The 22,845-nt window shown below is 41.8% G+C and overlaps 1 protein-coding gene across 2 annotated transcripts in view; it reads left to right on the top strand.

The window, feature by feature from the left end:
• Nucleotides 1–18,325, top strand: part of NAF1 (nuclear assembly factor 1 ribonucleoprotein) — a 102,658-nt gene extending 84,333 nt beyond the window's left edge. Inside the window, exon 9 of one of the 2 annotated variants that reach the window (XM_069243771.1) lies at nt 16,428–18,325. In XM_069243771.1, coding sequence (XP_069099872.1) covers nt 16,428–17,146 — 719 coding nt within the window. In that variant the 3' untranslated portion in view covers nt 17,147–18,325. Of the gene's footprint in view, nt 1–263; nt 1,666–16,427 lie in introns of those variants that run through there. The other variant, XM_069243779.1, reaches the window with a different exon arrangement.
• The last annotated feature ends 4,520 nt before the right edge of the window (nt 18,326–22,845 follow it).

The raw sequence follows: 22,845 nt of genomic DNA, 5'->3' as shown, positions 1-22,845 counted from the left end.
GGCTCTGGCATAAAACTAGACAAAGGAAAGGGGAGTGACCACTCCCGTGTCCATCCCCACCCCAGGAGTGGTGCCCAGAGCTCCTCCAGAGTGTCCCTGGGTTTTGTCATCTTGGATTCCAAGGTGATGGGGCACTCGGAGCATCTGAGTGGCCAGTGCCAGCAGGTGACGCCGGAGCCCTCCCCTGATAGGTGCTTACCTGTGTAGCTAACCAATCCCTCTTTCAGGGCTATTAATGGTCTCTCCTCTGGGTGTTTCCACAGATTCAGATGGCAAGACTCCAGCAGGAATCCTCTGCATTCTTTACTTCACTATCTTACGACTGAACTGCATCTGGACCTCCAGGAACTCTACAAACTGCAACAAAGAAGCAAAGACAACTTCTGCAACATTGTATCTTCAGCTCCTGCAAGCATCCCTAACTGTTTCTAGGTCGTGCATCCTCCGAGGAGTGCCTGTCTTCAGCCTGTACCAGAAGAATGAAGGAATCTCCCTTGAAGTGAAGGAGTCACTTCCCTGCTTCAGCAGGCACGCCTCTGCAGTGACGACCAGTGGCGTAGGTACCCTCTCCTGACGAAGTGTGTGGATCCAGAAACACGGGTGGTGGGCTGAAGTGGTCCCAACGGTCCTATGGTCCAGTTGTCCAACTTTGGTGGAGGTAAAAGCTTACCTCCCCACACAAGACAGTAACCCTGTGCACTACATGGTTTGCAGTTGCCAAGGCTTGCGTGCAACCTTCCACGAAGTTCTTCGTGAACAGCACAGCTCCGTCCCCCAGCACTCCTTGCGACGCACAGCTTCCTGAGTGGTTCTCCGGTGGCGTGCGATCCCTTTGTTTAGTGCTGCATGGGCCTCCATTTGCACCTTCTTTGTCCCTGTGATGTGGGGCTCCTGTGCATGCTGCCTGGTCCTCTGAGGGTTCTCTGAGTTGCTGAGAGCACCCTCTGTCTCCCTCTCCTGGGTAGAGGCCACCTGGTCCCGGGCAGCACCATTTTCTGCTAACTGTGAGCTTTGTGGTGGAATGTAGCAACGCAAACCAGACTGCAATCTTCCATCCGGCGTGGGACATCATCTGCACCAACTAGGAACCCGCATCTGTCTTCTTGGGTGTAGTACGGACTGTTGTTCTTCACCGGTGGTGGTACTTTTACTCCTTCAACCGGGTTTGCAGGGGCTCCTGTGCGTCCTGGACTCTTCAGTGCTTCTTGGACTTGGTCTCCTCCTTCCACAGGTCTTCAGGTCCAGGAATCCATCGTTGGTGTCTTGCAGTCCCTTCTGGTTCTTGCAATATCTTCTTTTTCGTGTTCTTGTCGTTGTAAGAAACTTACTATGATTTACTCCTGCTTTCCTGGGCTCTGCGGTGAGTTTTATTACTTACCTTTGGTGTTTTCTTTCACTCCCAGCGCCCCTCTACACACTACACTTGCCTAGGTGGGAAACTGACTTTCGCATTCCACTATTTTAGTATATTGTTTGTGTTCTTCCTCAGCCTATTGCTATCTATTGTGATTTTCACTATTTGCACTGGTTTTTTTCTGTTTTTACAGCTATTCCTGCATTCTAGTGTGTATATACTGTGTAAATAACGTACCTCCTAACGAAGTATAGTCTCGAAGGTATTTCTGGCATTTGTGTCATCAAAATAAAATACCTTTATTTTTGTAAGACTGAGTAGTTTCTTTCATGTGTGTAAGTACTGTGTGACTACAGTGGTACTGCATGAGCTTTGCATGTCTCCTAGACAAGCCTTGGCTGCTCAGCTACAGCTACCCCTAGACAGCCTGGCTTCTAGACACTGCCTACATTTCGCTAATAAGGGGCAACTGGACCTGGTATAAGGTGTACATACCTTTGCTACCCTCTACAAACCAGACCAGCCTCCTACAAGTACGTACCCAATTTTGATGATAGTGGTTGTAAACATTTTATAAACATATAGAGTATTTTTGTAAATTGGTCTTGAGTTATTCTTTTGAGTGTTTACACATTTATTGATACATTGAGTGCAACAAATGCTTAGCAATCTCCAAGATAAGCTGCTTACTGCTCACCCACACTACCACAAAAACAGAGCATTCAGTGATCTGCTTTTTACCTTCGAATACCAAGGTGGGGTTGCTTGGATTTTCTACACAGTGCACATCATTTTTGTACACTTCATAGAGAGCCCGCCTCCTACAGGTGAAATTTGATTACTTTGCCTCTTGTCCCCCAGGTGGCCAATGTGTTAGGTTCCTGTTTTGGCCTTCCTAAGATGTTAAAGTTCCTCCATCTTCTCCCTCGACCACAGTAGAAAACGGTGACCCAGGCCCTGATCACCTCAAGGTATGATTATGCCAATTCAGTATATTGGCTTCTTCCGGCCTATCTCCTTAAGAGATTACAGCTAGTTCAGAATGTTGCTGCATGGCTTTTGTTACAACTCTCTAGGAAAGTCCACATCCAACAATACCTGAAAGAATTACACTGGCTTCCTGTCCAGGAACATGTGAGGTTTAAAGGGTTGGTTTTGACATAGAGAGCTTATCGCCCAGATCACTGCGGTCCTCCAATTTCCTGTTGGTGGTGATTCCACAGTTCAAAAGGAAAAGGTTGGGTGGCAGTTGCTATTCCTACCTCGGTGCAAGGGATTGGAATGCTCTCGTGCAACAGCTTCAGGCCATATAGGACATCCAGGCCTTTAAGCGACTCTACAAAACGTAGCTTTTTGGGATGGCTTCCTAATCAACAAGTCATAACTGGATCAGTCCTACAGACAGCGCCGGGACACTCATTGAGAAGCTTTTCCTCTTTACAAACCCCTCAGATAGATAAAAGGAGAAAAGGGAAATTGTATGTTTGAAAGACGAGCTAATCATACCCTGAAAGCAACAAAAAAAAAACAGGGCCAAATCTCTGTACATTGAACACTGACCCATCGTTAATGAACAAAGGGGTTCTGCAATCAATAGGGAAGAGACCTAAATAATTCCTGTCAGGTAAGATTAGTGAGCTAGCTTGAACAATTAACACATTTCTGGGGTCAGCCAATCTCTTGGTTAAAGGGAAAACCTATGACGATGAATTGGGAGGTGAGCAAGCTAAAAGTATAGCCAAAGAACTAAACAGTGAATTATAAGATGAGAATTTTTAAATAGAAGAGAAGGTAGCAGGAGTTACTTTCGTATACTGAGTGTACCGGGGCAGTATTAAAATAAGCCGCTGTAATCTACAATATACAGTGGCATCTATCTTCCCTGATGGCATTCACAAAAGATGAGAAAAGCTAAGTGAGATATGGGATACAATGCCTACTGTTAGACAATGAGTATAACACAGGAGTTTTGTAGTTAGAGCTATACTGAAAAAGACCAATAAGAATAAAATATAATTCATATGGACTGGGCATTTGTAGATTTAAAAGTATCGGAATCCTTGTTTAGCCATGATGAAGTCGTACGGTCATAGTGTGACTTATCTAGTATATGAAACAGGTTTCATTGAAAAAGATTACACTTTTTAAATGTGGTTACAAAGGAAGTGGGCATCTCATTTTATATTGAGAACAACCTGACAAAGCCTGAAGACAAACTCTTTTTGATTGGGAAAAGCCAGCCTTGCATATAAGACAATTGCTGGTTTTTTTTATGATCTGAGCTTGCCTGTGAGCAGTGTTACGTGGCACCTCATATACAGTGGGGGTAGACCACATTTACAGGGTTAATTCCCCCGTGATATGTCTTTAGATTGTGATTTCTTGGTCTGGCACTGGAAAATACTTAATATCAGGTTCTTAACAATGTATAGTTAGAATCTTCCTAAAATGTTTGACGGCTCTCCAGGCAGAGACGGCAGTCAAGTTTAATATTTTGTATTCATTTTATTTACTTAATGTGGTGATAAAGCCTGTAAGCCTAACCTTTTTGATTGTGAAGCCTACTATTTTCCAAGCTCTTTGAAGGATCATCAATGGTTTCTATGATTAAGGCTTGCTTGTACGCAAATTGCCAAATGATACCTTACTGATAGTGGAAGCAGCCTACATTTTTAAGGTTATTTGCCACTTGCGAACTTTCTTTAGGGTATGCTATCTGCACCCTGATTAGTCTGTGAGGCCACTAAAAAGTGAGTTTTCAATTTGTAATTCCACCTCAAATCTTATAAATATTTCACATTTCGATATACTGTTTAGTTTTGTGTCCATTCAAATACTTTTTCCTTTTAAGGTAATTGTGTGTTTTTTTTGTTTGTTGTTCAGTTCTCGGTCTCTAGCCCTGAGTCTGCCTCAATTTATCTAACTCATTACCCTGAGAGTCTGATTTTAAATTGTGAACCCTTTGACTAATACACAAGGAAAGGGTTTACATTATGAACAGGCTGCCAAAAGCAAGAAGAAAGGGTTTTACGTTGAGAACACTGACAACTATATTAGGAAGAATTTCACTGTGAACTCTGAATGGGACGGCCATTGTTTAACACTGAGACCGTCTTTAAAAATGGCTAGTTCAGGTGGTGCTAAAGAGGTTCATGTAGTACTAGAGAAGATAATATGTTGTTAAGTATTTACTTGCATGTGAATTGAAGTACTTTTTTCTTTTTAAAGTTGAAATTTATTAATTAAGAATTATTGTGCAATTTGTGGAGTTCTTTCACATTTTTTGACCCCTTTAGTTGCTTTATTTTTTTCTTTTGGCTTTATTTTTTAACTAGACTGTTAGTAAATTACTTACACATCAAAGTTGATAGTAACACTTACTTCCCCATAAAACGTCTTCAGTGTCTTGCTTCAGTGACATATTTGATGACCAGTACATTTTTGCAGTTGAACGCAAATGAAACAAAGATTGTATTCCTAGGGAATCATCCTTAGATGTGAGCCTATCACTATTACCAAATACTTTGATCTTACTCTCAATGCTGATCTTACATGTTGCCTGCATATCATCGAGATCTCTAGTGCGTCACTCTCTTTTAAAGAGCTTAAGGAAAGGTCTTCCTGCCTCTTGTTAAAGGGTTGGTGACTCGGGCATCTATATCATCCTGTTTGGGTTATAAAAGTGTAGTTTTTTTTAGTCTTTACTCGACATCTTATCAGTCGCTTTCAGGTTGTACAAAAGAAGCTACTGTTACTTAATTTACCTCCACACGCTTCTATTAACCCCCGATTGAACTTTCTGTACAGGTTATTAATGAGTAAATATATTATTTTGTAATACACCTTTCATGGTGCACAAGGCGCATGCTTGCACTTCTTCCCCTGGGTAGCCCTGCTCTCAGATTTACCCCTACGTGCCCTTCACATTCACATTACCTCGTATCATGCTTCGTTCCTCTTCTCATGGGTTGTAGCCATGTACCACTGCACCAGAACAGAGTGGATACCAGTAGTTAAAGACTCTGCCCATGTAATTGCAAAGTGAGCGGTATGCATACGAGAGAGCAGGGTGAAACACAATAAAGCCGCACCAACAGGCCTTGACACCGTTTTTGTTGTTGTTGAGTGAACATGAAATAAAAGGTCGTAATCCCTATTTTGCCATTGCGCATAGTGATGTGCACACAGCAGCGCGGTACTCGGTTTCCTTCTGAGGTTTAACTGACACGCTTTATGCACAAGAGCACGGAGAATAACATTTTACCCTTTGCTCATATCATATGTGCCTGAACTTTAAAGGAGGACTCAAAGCCCTTGCATGCCTGGGTGCAAACCCAGATCAAAACTTGTTGGAGCACATAGAGACCCCAGTCATATTTATGGGTTCATTTGAAAGCGTGCTTACCATGTTAGCTCTACTCCCATTCCTACAGACCCAAAGTGCAACTCCAGCCATAACTTGGGCGTGTTGTGTTTAAGGCTGCTAATTGACCCCTCATGTGCCCTTGGGCTCCTGCATATTCTTTTCCAGTCCCTTTAGGTCTTCAGTAGACCACATGCTTGAAGTTGTGATGTTTCAATTCATTATTTGCGCCTATTTTCATGTTTAAAAAATCCGTTTTCATTTCTCCCACGTCTTCATCAACAATCTTTTAGATGATGGCATGTGAGAAAGATTGGTGTATCCCCGTTCACTAAATAAAATATAATACATTGTACATGTATTATAATAATGTGCATACCTCGCCCTAGTGCTGCACTTTATCAAGGAATGTCTCCCGTTTATATAGACATTAGTCAACTTCTTTGTCTTTATAGCATGTCTGCTACATCACACAGGAAAGTGACAAACAACCCAGTAGGCAGATGTGAATGTTTTACATATGTTGGATATTTTTCTGCGGCTGAAGAGTTTACCTTTGGATTAGAGTGCACGCCACGTTTTTTTCTTGCTATACATCTTATAGAAATACAGGTTTTGAAAAAAATTCATATCAATAATTGGTGCATTTGCCTTGAGTCTTTGTTGGACTCCAGGTGAACAAAAGGGAGTGTGGGATGGGAGCCGCCATGTGGACTATTATTTTTCCAGGACAGTCATTGCAAAGAGAATTTCATTTTTGACTATTCGCAAATTTTGCACACACGACAGTACGGATTAGTTGTTTTTAATTTATTTAATGACACTTCATTGTACTCTGCCTCATATCTCTCACTTATACGCCTGTCTCCATTGTGTTCATGAGCTTATATTGACATACATAGATACAAATGTAAAACTCAGCTGTTTTCTGTGCTACAAATACATTTTGGTTTACTTGTATGACAGTTGTGTATTTCACCCCTTGCTTGTAAAAACAAACCTTTGGACTTTGAGTGAGCTATACTAATATACCGACGATCTAGACTGTAGGATGTAGGATTTTGTTTTCTGATCCCGTGTTTGGTAAAGTACTTAATACAATTTTTTATCTCCTCTTTACAGAGCCGTTATCTCTTCAGTTCCTTTTAATCTACATAAAGGACAAATAGCGCTGATGTGCAGTTTGCAGACTATTCTGTCTACATAGCTTGTTGTAATTAAACTAGCAAACGATCTAGTTTTGTTAATGGTAGATTGAAGTCGGTAGTGCAAACCGGAGAAGCGTGACCGGCATAAGCAGCAAATTGAACAAACAAGGAAATCGAGTTTTCGCGTAGTTGAAATAGGACGTGAAATATTTCCCCTACGGTGTGCATTCTGTTAATTGATATTACTAATCCTTTATGACCTTGGTCCTGTTAGTTTAACTGACGACTCTAACGCTGCATGTGGATTATCAGTACGTAACTTCAATTGCATGCCAATTTGAATTGCTTTCATCTTCCTTTGCACCAGGTGATTGCTATATCACAATTTCTGAAAGTTCAGTTCGCATGTAGAATTGTTTTATGCAGGTCTTCCCTGATTTGAAACTTAAAATGGTTTAATATGATGATTTCTCATGCCAGATGCATGTTATCTTTCATCCTTAGTAATATGTTCACTCCTAGCCTTTTTATAATTATAAATCGTAGAAGAAAACTCCTGTTAAGTCTTGATCACGAGTCCGGCTGAGAGGTATCCCAGGCAGGGTACTGCTCTGTCTCTACAGGAATGGCTCAAGTCAGACACATCAAACTGAATTTTACTGGACGGAAAATCCAACCAGTAAAATCAGTTTAGGCTTGAGCTTCAAGAACCCGCCCATTCCCTGCCAGAAGTCTTCTGAGCTGCAAGGCGGCCATTTTAAGCCCTCTAGACAGCCACATCCTCCCCTTCCCTTTGCCACCCTGTCAACGGCCACCCACTACTCGCTGGCCTTCCTGCTCACATTTACCACCTGTTCAAAGTAGATGGTAAATGTGTTTTTCTCATCATCTGATTGGCATCTCTGTGCATAATTTCGCCCAGTGATCAGGCCTGCATAGATTCTCCCATTTCATCTAGGTTAATTTGTAATAGGTGGATTTAGGTCTGGATATTCTAGAAACATAAATTCCTGACAACCTATACTTTGCAACTAAATCCGTCCTACTCTTTATCAGGACATTAGACCCTTAACATTTTGGGCTTTTTGATATGTTATGTTCCTATATTTTGAGGAGCAGTATATTCACATCAAAGTCCATGTATTTGGTAATGAAGAACGACAAACTTAAAACTAGGGCCACTAGCACTGTGGTTCCTATTGATTCAGCAGAAGTAGAAAACTAATCATATAAATATTTTTGAGCTCCAATACAGTTGTTTTCTTCTCTTTGGTCTAAATATTGGTCTGATTAGAGATTGGAAGAATTATCCTAAAACTCTGGGAAAGATATATAGTATTTTTTATTCTTTTGGCAAACTTTTTTTCATGGTTTTGGAATTTACAAAAATATCTACTTGTCGATGAGGCATATTCCTGTACAAACCTACTTGACCTATGAAATCTAATTATCGCATTGGTGTCCTGTTGTGCAGCAATGAAATTATGGCAGTGATCTTATTATATAAGAGCTCTGATAATAGCCTCTCTAAATATGCCAGGGCTAATTTAATAGTAGGGCTTGAATACTAGCAGCTTTCCTATTTTGCAACCTTTCTGCAGATGTACGTACTGGGGCTGGAGTTAGCAGTAAGGGATAGTTCCAGGGCTGGAACGCATTTTTGAGACTGTACAAACCTACTAATTTGCATGCTTTAAGGGTTTTCTCTAGCTCCTTGATAATTTTTCCCATACTGAGAGAGGCTGGAAATTTACTCCTGGGAAGGGTCAGAAGTAAAGCTTCTTCTGGGGGTGGGGAAAAAAGTGGTTGGAGGGAAAGTGAACTTGTAAACGCTCAACAGATTTTTGCATGAGCAAATCTACACATGCATATTTGTTCTTGCTAAAATACACTTCACAGATATTTTCTAGAAGTATGATTTCCTGGTCTATTTCTGCAGATTCATCAAATGTGTAAATCTGAACTAATGCTTAGACCTATACCATGGGTGCACTTTTATGACTTTAATAATTGGGCCCCTAATTAGTTCTTTATTACAATGCTCTCTTTCTCGCTCTTTCCATCTGTCGGCTGGCTTTACTGTGCATGATGGCTATCTGCTCTTTATTTCACCAGAGTCTTCTAGAGCATCTGGAGGTGAAAGCAACTGATGACTTTCTACAAGTAGAAACTACGGACATGCATGTCTCCACGCCTGATAGAGTGTATACAGTAAGGGTACAGTTAGAAGGAGACATTGAACGCATAATAGACGCAATCTTTTGGGATCGCGTAGTAAATATATATGATGTTTTGTTGGTTGAACAAGATTGGCCACCTGAATTTGTCCCTACCTGCCCATATGGAGAAGATGTTGTTAAACATTCTTTCTCACCCCTTGTTCCAGTGGAACTCGATTCCTATGCCATTGATTGGGCATTGGCACAGGCACCCCGCGTTATATCGCAATCATGTAGGATGGGATAAAGAATCCCCCTACCATGTAATTCCCATTAAAAATGAACCTCAACCCCAACCTCAGTACCCAATAAAACATGAAACAAAAGCACCTGTGAGAGAAATACTCGCACAACTAAAGTATCCGGGCGTAATTGAACCCTGTGTCTCCCCAATGAATAACCATTTATTTCCAGTAGCCAAACCGGTCCATTCATACAGAATAGTCTTGGATTACAGACATTTAAACAGTCATACTCGCACATACGCTATGCATAATTCACATAGCACAGCACTGATAAACAATATGGTGCGTAGAAAATACAAAACAACACTGGATATTTCCAGTAGTTTTTCCTGCCAGAATATAGTGCCTGAGAGTAGAGACTTAACAAGTTTCAGTGGACTAGGCTCCCAGAAAAAAATTCAGTTTTTTACCTCAGGGGTACAAGAACAGCCCAGGACTGTTCGCAGCTCGTGTTAGTGCAGTTTTGCACGACATTGACCTTGAAGCGTTGTCCTATGTAGATGATATCTATCTTATGGATGATGAATTGCTACAACATTCAAGATGGGTAGCCTGCATTGTTGTAGGATTTGCTGAGTTTGACTCCAAATTCAACTTAAAAAAATAAAAATACCCTTCCTTAGCGTCCTGTTACTGGGATATGAGCTATCAAGTGAAGGAAAGAGCCTAGCACCACAATTATTAGAAAAATGCATACAACTACAATCGCCAAACATGATAAAAAAAACTCCAATCACTATTGGGTTTTCTAAATTTTGTCAGAATTTATATTCCAGATTATGCTTCATGCATTAAACCTTTATGTGACTTAATACGTCCTGACCTTTTAAAGTAAATTTTAGACAGTCGAACACACCAAATACTTAGGGAACTGCAGACAGTCTTGCTAGCAGCACAACACCTACACACGAGGGACAACAAAAACACACCTGGTCATCAGAGTAATTGCTGGGGCAATTGGTTTCACTTATGTAACCTTTAATGAGGGTGAGACGTCCCGATAGCTTACAAATCACATTACACTGCTCTGCTCCCACTGAGAAAATTCTCACTGCTGTTCAGAGGGCTGTCATTAAAAAAAGACCTCTAGCCCAGGGCAAACGCATTATTGTCATTTCTCCAGTTCCAGCCCTAGAGGCTGCCACAAAAGCAAGCGTCCCAAACGCTAAAGTATTACATCCACGTTGGATACAATGGGCCACGTCTTTGACAGCCTTTGATGTAGATTACATCTTTGACCCAAAGTTACAAACTCAAGAATTTTTGCAATACGAGCTGGAATACCCATTTCCAGCAAACACATTGCCTATCGAACAATATCACAGTCATGTACACCGACGGCTCAGCACAACCTGCAATAGGCACAAAGCATCAATACTCTGCTGCTTGCGCAGTCGTAAGTGGCTATATGGAGGACAATAAGTTCTGTCCACTACATACATTTACGCAAGCCCTAGGGGATTGCACAGCACAATTAGCAGAGCTCAAAGCTCTGGTGATGGCACTGGAACATACGGATCCTGCACAGTATACACAGATTGTTTGTGATGCGTACTATTGTGTCCTGTCCTTCAGTGAATACCTGCATTACTGGCACCAGAATGGGTTCAGAGATTCTAAAGGCAACACCATTAAACACAGACTTCTGTGGGGGGGAAGTAGCGGATCTGAAAGAAACTCTACCAAATGTCCATGTTCTACACACACTTGGACACCAGCGCGTTGGAATACACGTTGCTGGGAATACATTGGCTAATGAAGCTGCAAAGTCAGCAGTAGCTGTGGCTGCTGTTGCTGCAGTAACTCGTTTTAGTATGAAACCAGACGCAGACATATGGGCTGCCATGAAAGTTATGCCCGATGGTTCCCCCTATCCAAAAGCATTTCCTGACAAATATTCCTACTGAATGGGAGGATGCCTGAACGGTGAAGTTAAGATACCAGGCGTAGGGGTGCGAGGTATTCCCAAAAAAGATATAAGACCACAATTGATTAAAGTAGCACACGGAGGGGTAGCATCTGCCCAGGCTGGTGTGGCGGCTACAATATCAATCTTACAAGCCCGCTATTGGTGGCCATGCCTCTACAAGGAGATTAAGCAGTATGTCCTTTGTTGTGACATCTCCCAACAAATTAAAGTTTCCACTGCCAAATGCCCGCCACAGACACCCCTCTTAATTTCAAATAAACCTCTACAATGTGTGTACTTGGACCATTACAGTCCCCTAACACCGGACACTGCATACAGGTATATTCTGGTCGCTGTTGACTCTTGCTCCAGATTTCTATGGGTGTGGCCACAATGCTCGGCTGACGCTCGGACTGTTATTAAAGATTTGCGGTACATATGCAGTTGCGGATTTCCTCTCAGATCAGGGCCCTGCTTTCGCCTCAAGGGCATTCAGGGACACAATGGCTTTGTTGGGGGTCCAACTCCAGTACTCGTCTCCATTTCATCCCGAGGGAAATAGTGTTGTGGAGTGATTATACCGTGATTTAAAGCAATCCTTAACAGCCAGAGTCTTAGGTACAGGTCGTAGTTGGCTTAAATCACCTGTATGGAGTTCAGAGAGCATTTAACAATCTGCCTAGAAGGTCCCTGTGGGGTCGTACTTCATATGAGTACCCTTTTGGAACTCAAATGTATGTTCCAGATCTTGATGGTCCTGGCGTGGAGGTGGTGGAAACACCCTTTGACATAAATGAACGTGTCACTGTCTTACAGGATTTACAACAGTTCAGTGACGACAATTCTTCTATCAATGCTACCTCCACAGGAATCAAAGATGTACCTGGAACGCCTACCGACTGGATGCCTAGATACGGGGATCTAGTACGTGGAAAGGTTGCTGTGAAAAAGGAATTTGGTCATTCTTATCTAGCACCAGTCCCAGTCTTGGGAATACACAGTACCAGAACTGTAATTCTACCACCGTTGGCAGGTGCCAAAGACAATCGTTTTGTCTCCATCGACAATGTCAAACTACACCATGTGGCCGATCCTGCACAGCAGACCAAGAAGAACAACCAGTAGTTCCAGAATCCCTCTCACTACTGGTCGGGACGTTCCTCTACAAGTTGTGAGTAGCAACACAGACACCTCCTGCAGCTTGGGGAGGGTGGAAAATGATCTTGCATTGGTTCCACTAACATCAAATAATACCGAAATAGTTGATCAATTCGATACAGCTTCAACACAAACGGATGCTGCTATTTATTCTGTGCCACTGCAAGAAACACCGACTCCACCAACTTACACAGCTCCAGTTTTTGCACGAACTGCTTCTGGATATTTTGCTGACATCAATGATGACGTCACAGACTCATTCTCCTCTTCAACACCTCAACTGTCAGAACATGTAAGCTAATGAACTGGCTTAAAGTAACATACTTTATTTTTCCATGGAACTATCTTTGGCTTCCCTTGACTGTACTAGCTTTCCTACTTTGGATTTGTTTTGTCATCACTTCTGTTTTGTTAATATATGGTCATTTTCTTCCTGAAAAATCAACAGTTGAACTGGTAGATGAGGTCCTAAAACCAAATTTTTCATCACACAAAGTCCAAAGAGACTTGTTTTTTTTTAACATTTCCACAGTACCAATTCCTGATGGGATTATTTGGGATAAAGTAACTTTTGATATTTACGACCCTACGGAGGTCATTAATATACCATATGTGTTCAAACTCACCATTAATGATATAATATTACCAGGCATTGTTTCTGATGATTGGGATGTGAAAACAGTTGATTCTATGATGACTGAATTGCAGTATTATACTGTATGTGAAAACGAAGATGTTATGTTACGTTAACCAATTTATATAGCGCATAGCTACCCGAACGCCTCCCAGCGCTTCAGCAGAACCTACCAGCGAATATAAAGAGATCAGTATAACCATGTTTTCAATAGCCGCCTAAAGATTAGTTCCTGGTCGGTGAGCCGTAATGATAAAGGTAATGAATTCCATAGCTTCGTGCCTAGGTATAACAAGGACCTTCCGCCCCATCTAGCCTTTTTTACAGAGGGGATTGCTGCCAGAGCTGCTGATGAAGACCTAAGATGTCTCGAGGGCTTATAGAAAGTGGCCAAAGAGCGCAACTGTGGGGACCCTTTATCATGTAGGGCTCTGTGTGTACAACATAGAGCCTTGAAGATGTTTATCATTCTGAAGAAAATGATGGTGATATGTTTTGCTATAATTATTATGGGCACCATTTCATACATAGAGCAAGCAGCCCCAAAACTATTTTTAACTAAACACAATGGGAACATTGTCCGACTCCACCACAAGGGAGTTCCAAAACATATCCTGAAAAGTTTACATATTTTTATGGGCATTACGTTAAAAATGCTGAGTCGTATTATTTTAAATTGCCACCAGCTGAAAACATACACATATTATTGACAAACACAAAATTGATATATTCGGATTCCTTTGTTTCTGGGTTGACTATAGAAGGCTATAAATATTGGCTGAAGTCGATTGACTTAAAAAGTGTGTGGGGAACTAGACATTGGCAAATCAGGGGGAAGGAAGCTTTATTCAGAGCATGCCTGATACCTGTATAAATGATATTCTTAAATGGAACAGTGCAAAAAACAAGTTGTCTAGGCTTAGCAAAGATCAAAGAATTAAACATGTTCAGTATACCTGCCCCTGCAAGATTTTGTAAATGGCAAAAATAACTGAAGATCAGCTCGACAAATGGGTCCAGAATGGTACATTTAATATTTCACTGACATGTCCTGGCGGGTGGTTATTGTGCCCAGTAGATACCAGTGGGTGTCACCAACATTGTATCAACTCCTCAGGGGTTTTTAGAACGAATAGGCCAGACCCTCGCTATATATCATCCGAACATGCGGGTATAGTTACAACATACAGTGTAGGGAAACTATGCCAGCAATGGTTAAGAGCTTCCTCACTATATGCGGTTAAAGAACACCTCAGTCTCCTGTCCAATAATACCAAGTTACATGACTTCCTGTTAGGCCTCAGAAAATACAACTGAAAGCGTTTCTTATATGAAGTATATAATAAAATTTGGAAGCTTTCCCAACAAGAAGCAGCTGCCGGGTTAAGGCAAATAGACCAGGAAAATCTAAAAAAACAAACAAAAAAAAAAAAAAGGCATTAGCTGTTGTCGATGAAGGGATTAATACCCTGTCGGACCAGATATACACCTTAAATAACATTGTCTCCTGCTATAGACATTATACAAACAGATATGATATGTCTTCCTTACACCACGGACAGAGTCAGATAAGGTCCCTTATGCAGTTGGGTTGGACACTTCAAACACTGAAGGCGGGTCGCGTTCCCTGGCAACATGTCCTCTGCTATCTGTCAAATAACCACATAAATAGACAGCATTTTGTAAAAGGTAACTTCTGAAATGGAGCAGAGAAAGAAAACGACCATGGCCTCTACTCCCCATTCACAATATTAACTCAAGCATTTTAACCACCACTTTTCATTCTTATGTTTGCTATAATACATGAATGAACCTAAAGGAAACCGTTTTGAGTTTCCCTTTCATGTCCAGTCACGAGGTGCAAGGTATGCAAGGTTGTAGATCGAACGAAGACACTATCTACCAGGACTAACAAAATCACTGATTGTCTTCAGCTCCTACATGTTTGAGTGCAACATTTTCTCTATAGTCTGCTAAGTGAGTGGTTTTTGGCATAACAGATTGATTCGGTCGCAATTAAAGCTTTAGGTATGGCTGTTCGCCTCTTTGTGTTCTCATTTGTTGCATTCTACCTGATAACTGCTAGGGGAGGTTTTTTGTTTTCTAGAAATTGATTATTAGAGAAGCACGGGAGGAAAATGATGTTCCACTGATACGTAATGTATATACTGTTGCTAAATTGTATACTTGCAGTGTAAAAAATATGAACTGTTTTCTGCACTGTCAGTTGCGCATTTGTCTCTGCATGAACTATTTAGTATTCTTACAGAGGGGACAAGGGGAGAGACTGGTAATTTACCCGCACCTCAACTGTGCTCACCCTTGTGATCCAACACGACGGGGGAAACTTGGGTAAATAACTAAGTGGAGATCGTTCAGTAGAATATTTGAGCTCTTATAGAGAGGAGGAAAGCATAAGTAGCTTCCGGAGCAATAACAATAGTAGCTTCGTGACGTGAAAATGAACACTAGAGAAATTAACTCATGGCAAAAGCAAAAGTTGGTATTTTGAAGATCCCCTCTAATGTACAAAACAAAGATGGATTATGTGATTAACAGGAGCTTGTATGTCGCTACCGAAAAATGACAAGAAAAGAACTGTTACTACTTATGTAGCTAACACCACAGACTAAATGGATTCCAGGCAACTCAATAAATGTGATAAATCGATCGAAGACCAAGCTGGATGCCGCTAAGATGATAATTAAAGTAGAATTGTGGATAGAGCAGTAAGATGGAAATGATTGCGTTATTGCACATTTACTTTATATTAATAAGTGAAAACTGAACGTTTCTGTCTGACACTCCGTTCCGCATAAGCTAAACGTTCCCAACTCTCAAAATGCTTCGCCTTCAGATTTATATATTTCTTGACAAGTCACATTGAAAAATAAAGTTGTCTAGACCCACCCGTAATTTCTTGAAAAGTTACATAGTATTCCTATAAGTGAGCCTAATTTAATTTACCCATTTTTGGACAAGAAGCTAAGTTGTATTTGCCAGATTATATTTATTTTTAAAGCATGAATTCATTTGTATTATGTTTCACGTACAGTAAATATAAAGAGTAACGAAAATGCAGTAACCAATCCACAAACAATTGCGAATTAAATATTGTTAAGTTGATAAGAAAGACAAGCTTAAGCAGATATGACCAGATCATAAACATTTTACTCTTACCATTAACCTTAATTAATTGTAATATTTGAAAAAAGTTTATTGTGAAAGTGTGAAGCCAGTTTCTGATTACGTTTTTCGTGTGTAATTAAATTTGTCAGAATATGAAAATGCTAATAATGTAAAAAAAGCTCTTGATTTAGTTTTAGATACATTTTAGTAACATGAATGTGTATTGTTTTTACTTTATCTGCTGAGTTATATTTTCTCTTTCATACAGGAAATTCGGAAGTGAATGAAAAGCAAAACCCTCAACAGTGCCCTTCTTCACAAGCTCTACGAAACAGTGTTGGTTTCTCACAGAAGAAGTTTACTAACAAAGCACAAAGGGAATCGAGACAGCAGAGCAGTTCATATCCCTCACACCAGTACAGCAGTTCGAATCCGGCATGTTCAAGAGATTTTCCTTCAAACAAATGGAACCAGAGGCTCAATAATTGCCCACCACATTATCAGCAACGAATTACTGTAAATCAAGAACAAAATAGATTACCTAACCAGGTGTATTACCCAGGCCGTGAAACTATGTGGCAAAGTCCCCCCCCACCTATAAATACAAACATGAGTTGGCCACAGCATAACATGCCGCATTTATATAACCAATCATACTCAGTGCCTCCACCACCCCCTCCACCTCCATTATCTGCAACAGAAAGCCCTTATCAATCCCATAGCCACCAATTCTCAACAATTTCTTCACCAACTCATCAAATTTTACATAGACATCAATTCCCATCACTACCACCTCCATCAAACCCACTGCTTCCATCTACTTCCCATTCATGTAACCCTTCATATTCATCCATGCCACTATTCTCATCAATGCCTCCACCACTGTCTCCACATCAGTCTCCACATTTGCAGAGTCCTCCATTCTCATCAATGTTTTTACCACCTCCGCCTCCACCTCCTCCCCCTCCCCAAAGTGATTTCAATTAATCTCCTCTATGTTAGTCTTAATGAAGCCTTTCCTCAGAGAAGTATGTTGAATTAATTTCCACCCCCAATGAAGTTTGTTTGTGTGATCTGCAACTTTTATTTTAACCCAGTTATTCTTTTCCCTTGAATTCAAAATAATCATTTATTGGTCAAAAAATATGTTTCTAGTTTTCAAAGTTGTGAAAACTTCATATTCAGAATATTTGCTATTCAGTTTCTCTTTTTGGGTGTAGGCTGGGAGAGAGATTAGAGATGACCTTTTCATACATCCATGCCCCAGCACCCTGTCTCTAATAAAAAAAAAGTCCTCTTTATTTAGATACTGGCGGGGGATTCAGGCCTTCGGTCCCCAACTATAAGACTGTGTAGATGCAGCTATTCTGCTATTTAGATGTCAGAATCTTTGTTGTTGCTAGCAGCTTGCCACTGGAGTGACCATACTTGTTACCTGATTGCAGCATGCTTGGTTGATGAGACATGACAACATTGGAGACCACTTTTCATTTTCCTTACCTTGCCAAGCGCCCCTACAATCCCTGCCTTGCACACGTGCAGCTTGGGAGCTACTCCTCTGATGTTCTTCTGCATTTGAAGTAATAAACACAATTCTAGGGAGAGGTCATTGGGGCTCCCTGAATCCCACAGAGGGGGAAACATAGGTCCAATCGCACCTGCACCATTTGGGGTTCCACCAGTCCCTAACATTGTTTCTCTGGGGTGCTAGGAAGAGCAGATTTATTTCTTGGCTAGGATTTGTGCTGTAAATTTTCCTCCCTGTTAGAAGTATCTTTTTAAATACCTGTGTGAGATTGTAATCAGCGTAATGTATCTTTGGCATGATATAGCTGCTTTACATACAATCTGCGAGTTGAACAGTTTCATTTTTTATTATTTTTTATTTTGCTCAATTGAACCTTCAGTTTACAAAGTACTTTAACAGTGTCTGAAGTTGGTTTCTGAATGAAACTTTTTATGGCAGTAGTTTAAGAAACACCTATTTTGAAATGAGATAAGAAAATGACCATTTAACTTGCATTACATTTTGTAAGTTACCAAATAGAACTAGGTTTGTACTTGAATATGTATTCATACTGCCACCATTTTGGTTTCAGCTTTATCAGTGATGTATTATGTACCTGTATGTATATATTTTTTTAATAAATCCACATCTTCGGAAAATACCATTTTTATTTGCATTCTTCAGCAAAGCATTATATAAGACACTTGAGTTTACTCTCTGCACATCAACGTTTAAGGAAGAGTTTCTTTATTAACTCCAGTAAAGCTTCTAATGCATTTGTATTGTTTGCACAATGTGACGTGTTCGTCAAGCATGTCTGTTGTTTGAGAGCATAGAAGAGTAATACGTGGAATATTTTGTTATAAGAGGTGTAGGAATTTGGAGTATTCGTTGAAGGGGTAACTATCCACCTCATGTAATAACACAATCCTTATCATGGAGAACCACTAAGTTACTAAATTAACCTGAGCTCAAACCCCTGTTAGTTATGGCACAGAGCAGGCAGGCTTAACTTAGAATCAATGTGCTAAATATTTATACAGTACTAAAACAGTAATAAAGTGAAAATACCACACAAGAAAAACCCCAAAGCAATTTAGAAAAAGAGTAAATTTTAATAAATAAAATGTCAAGAAGACAAAAATCCTGTAAGGGCACCCAGATGTATAACATTTTTAAGTTTAAAGTTCACCTGGTTAAACTTGACCTGTACCTAATCGCATGTTAAGGCCAACCGCAATGTAGTGTGGTTCGGATGCAGAAACTAGTTTTGACATGGTTGGAAGTTTTACCTTTAGGACTCAGTCTCTGAAATTATAATCCTAAATCATCGGTGAGGCAAGGCAGCAGGTTGTGGCACAAGAGGGCTCCACCATGTAAGCCACTAAACAAGGTCCTAGTGAAGCCTTGAAGCCATTGACGTTTGACCAGAGAACCCTGAGCTGGTGATATTTGAATTTCGCATCCAGAGAAGGTCTGTCTGTAAATGGATACTTTTGTCCTCTGAGCCTGGTGAAAATTTCTCCATTCCAATTTGGTAAAGTTTTTTTTTAAGCTCACCTTCTTCCAGCAGGGCAAGTCTGCAGGCTGTTGACAAAGAGAGCACTGTGAGACCAGATTACCTCCTTCAGGTTCCTTGGAATCGGATTTTCTGCTGCAGAAATGTTCAATGCTGAGCAACCTGATTCTAAAGCTCAGTGGCAACACACATTCATCAGATCCAAAGGTTGATACCAGTCCTCCAGAGGTCCCAGGCTTCAGGAGATGTTAGGAGGAGTACACTTTGAAACGGCCCAGGGTTCCATGCTGTTAGGAACAACACTTGGGGCTCAAGACTCACTTCAGGAAGTAGAAGCAACCACCAGGGTCCATAGCAGGTCCAATTGGGACTGATTAGCAGGCAGCTGCAGGAAAGGTGTCTTGTAGCCTGTTGTGTCCTGTAAGGAAATGCCTCCTTGGCTTGGTTACCCCCTGACTTTTTACCTTTGCTGATGCTAAGTTTTGATTTGAAAGTGTGCTGAGGCCTGCTAACCAGGCCCCAGCACCAGTGTTCTTTCTCTAACCTGTACTTTTGTTTCCACAATTGGCACACTCTGGCATCCAGGTAAGTCCCTTGTAACTGGTACCCCTGGTACCAAGGCCCTGATGCCAGGGAAGGTCCCTAAGGGCTGCAGCATATCTTATGCCACCCTGGGGACCCCTCACTCACCACAGACACACTGCTTGCCAGCTTGTGTGTACTGGTGAGGACAAAACGAGTACGTCGACATGGCACTCCCCTCAGGGTGCCATGCCAACCTCGCACTGCCTGTGCAGTATAGATAAGTCACCCCTCTAGCAGGCCTAACCGCCCCAAGGCAGGGTGCACTATACCATAGGTGAGGGCACCAGTGCATGAGCACTGTACCCCTACAGTGTCTAAGCAAAACCTTCGACATTGTAAGTGCAGGGTAGCCATAAGAGTATATGGTCTGTGTTGGAAAATGGGTTATTGGTAAGGGCAGGTAGGTACCTACACCTAGCAACAAGCCACTAACCTCCACTTAGGTCCAGTTAGGTCTCAGTAAATTAACCCCAGCTCAACCCTTGGTAGCTTGGCAACGAGCGTCAAGGCTTAACTTAGGAGACAGTGTGTAAAGCATTCAAATATCACAAAACAGTAATTAAATAAAACACAGGAAACAGTTTAAAAATCCAAAACCAATTTATAAAAATAGTTTATATTTTTATCTTTAAAATGACACAAAAACGAATAAAATCGGATAAAGGGAACCGGAGATATGAATTTTTAAAGAATTATAATTTTTCTAGCGCTTAGAAACAAAAAGCGCCAATCGGGTCATCTGGTTGCACCTCGAACGGGGCAAAGTCAAAGTTTCAGGCCGACCGCGATGGAGCCCTGCTCGGCTACAGGTCGCGGGAGGCCTCGGTTAAAAAGTTACCTTCTGACTTCGTCTTTATTTTGAAGATTTTCTTCAGCGGGACGAACCTGCCAGTCCTATCTGACCTCCTGGAGCCCTTCTCCGGATACGCGATGCTGGATTCCTCGGTGGAGATTTTTACCTTCGGACTTAGTCGTTTTTTCGAGGTGAAAATCCTTCGACCGGGGTAAACCTGGATCTTGATCCGACGTCCATGGAGCCCTTCTCGGATACGATGGCTGGGAGGTCCCCGTCAACTTTTTACCTTCGGACTTAGTCTCTTTTTCGGAGATTTTTCTTTACCGGGACGAACCACCAAATCAGGCCGGGTCGCGGTTGAGGCAAGCCGGCTAGAATTTCCGCGGCGGGTCGGTCCCTCTATGGAGCTTTTTTACAAAAATTCTCAAATCTTCTCCAAACTTCTGGGGCTTCACCCAGATGTCCTTTTAAGGTTCTTTTGGGGTCCACAGCTCACCCCAAGGGTCCAGAAGTTCTGTGATGGTCCTTGGGGGGTGCGGACTACAACTCCCAGAATGCTCCTGGCGCAAACTCCTTTTTGGCCACTGGACAGTGGTCAGCTGGTCACTTTCTTCAGGAGTTGGTGCAGGGGACTCTGGATAGCAATTTTTCACCTGTAGCAAACAGGGAGTCCCTCCTTGAACCAGTTGAAGCCAGGCAAAGTCCTTCTTGTGGTGAAGCCCAAGTGTGCAGCTGGTGCAGTCCTTCTGAGTGCAGGTTCCAGGTGCAGGCCAGGGGTCCAGCAGGGCAGTCCTTCTTCTCCTTTAGTTCTTTTCTTGTTGAAATCTGGTGGGGATCTGAGGTGTGGGTGCAGGTCTGCCAGTTTTATCCTTGCTCCTGGGTGAAATGCAGGGGGGTCCTGGTTCTCCAATCAGGTACAGGGTCGTCCCCCTGTGATGACCACTTCCTGGGAAGTGTGGCAAAAATCCATCCCAGAAGGCAACATTCTCTAAAAATCCAACATGGCTAAATCAGATTTTTGGAGGTTATATCTGGCTGAGCCCACCCACTGGTGTGGCTAAAAATCATAAACACACCCCTCTCCTAATCTAATCAAGGGGGCACCTAGTTGTCTGGGGTTGCAGGATGTGGGGGTGTTGCTGGTTGCTCCAAATGTCCTTCTCTGCCTTTGAAGACCAGTTTGGCAGCCCTCCCCCTTCCTGCCTCACCATCTGCTGAGGGGAGATTCTCTCCCACAGGCACATTCTTTTGTGTGAAGCCAGGCCACTTCACACCTCATCAAGGCAGCTTGGCTAAGCTGCTACAGGCTGGCCAATCAGAGCACAGCAGCAAAAACAATGCAGGGCTGAAATTGGCAACTTTTTAGGTAAAGTCTAAAACTCTCTACCTGAACAAGTTATATTAAATCCAATAACTGGAAGTTGTGGGATTTATTACAACAATTAATTTGATACCAAATTCTTGGTATGCATCATTTAAGGAGACTTTAAAATTTAAAACAAAGTCTCCCCATTCTAGCCTATGAAGGCCATTTACTACTATGAGGGAAAAACGAATTTGGCTGTTTTTACCTCACCAGGGCCTATAAAACTATTTTTATAAAGTCCCTGCTTATAGTTACATGGCACCCAGCCCTAGGGGCACATAGGGCACACCTTAGGGGTGACTTATATGTAAAAATAAGGTAGTTTAAGACTTTGGAACTACTTTTAATTCCAAAGTCGAATTTGCATATAACTTTAACTTAAAAGCAGCCAGCAAGGCAGGCCTGCCTTTAACATGACACTGGGCACCTCAGCAGTGCACCTATGGGTGCACTACCTATGCTGTGGTCCCTAAACCTACATGCCCTACCATATACTAGGGACTTATAGGTAGGTTAACTTAGCCAATTATAATTAGCCTAATTTGCATATCCATTTTACACAGAGCACAGGCCCTGGGACTGGTTAGCAGTACCCAGGGCACCATCAGAGTCAGGAAAACACCAGCAAAAAGTGGAAAATGGGGGCAAAAAGTTAGGGGGCCTCTGCAATCAGCCCTGTTTTCTCACAGTCTGGGAGTCTGTCATGCACGAACTCCACAGCACCATAATGGCTACACTGAAAACTGGGAAGTTTGGTATCAAACTTCTCAGCACAATAAATGCACACTGATGCCAGTGTACATTTTATTGTAACATACACCCCAGAGGGCACCTTAGAGGTGCCCCCTGAAACCTTAACCGACTACCCGTGTAGGCTGACTGGTTTTAGCAGCCTGCCACACTCCAGACATGT

This window comes from Pleurodeles waltl, chromosome 1_2 (assembly GCF_031143425.1).
Source record: "Pleurodeles waltl isolate 20211129_DDA chromosome 1_2, aPleWal1.hap1.20221129, whole genome shotgun sequence".
In the NCBI taxonomy this organism is placed as follows: domain Eukaryota; kingdom Metazoa; phylum Chordata; class Amphibia; order Caudata; family Salamandridae; genus Pleurodeles; species Pleurodeles waltl.
This window is presented reverse-complemented; position numbering and strand designations above follow the sequence as displayed.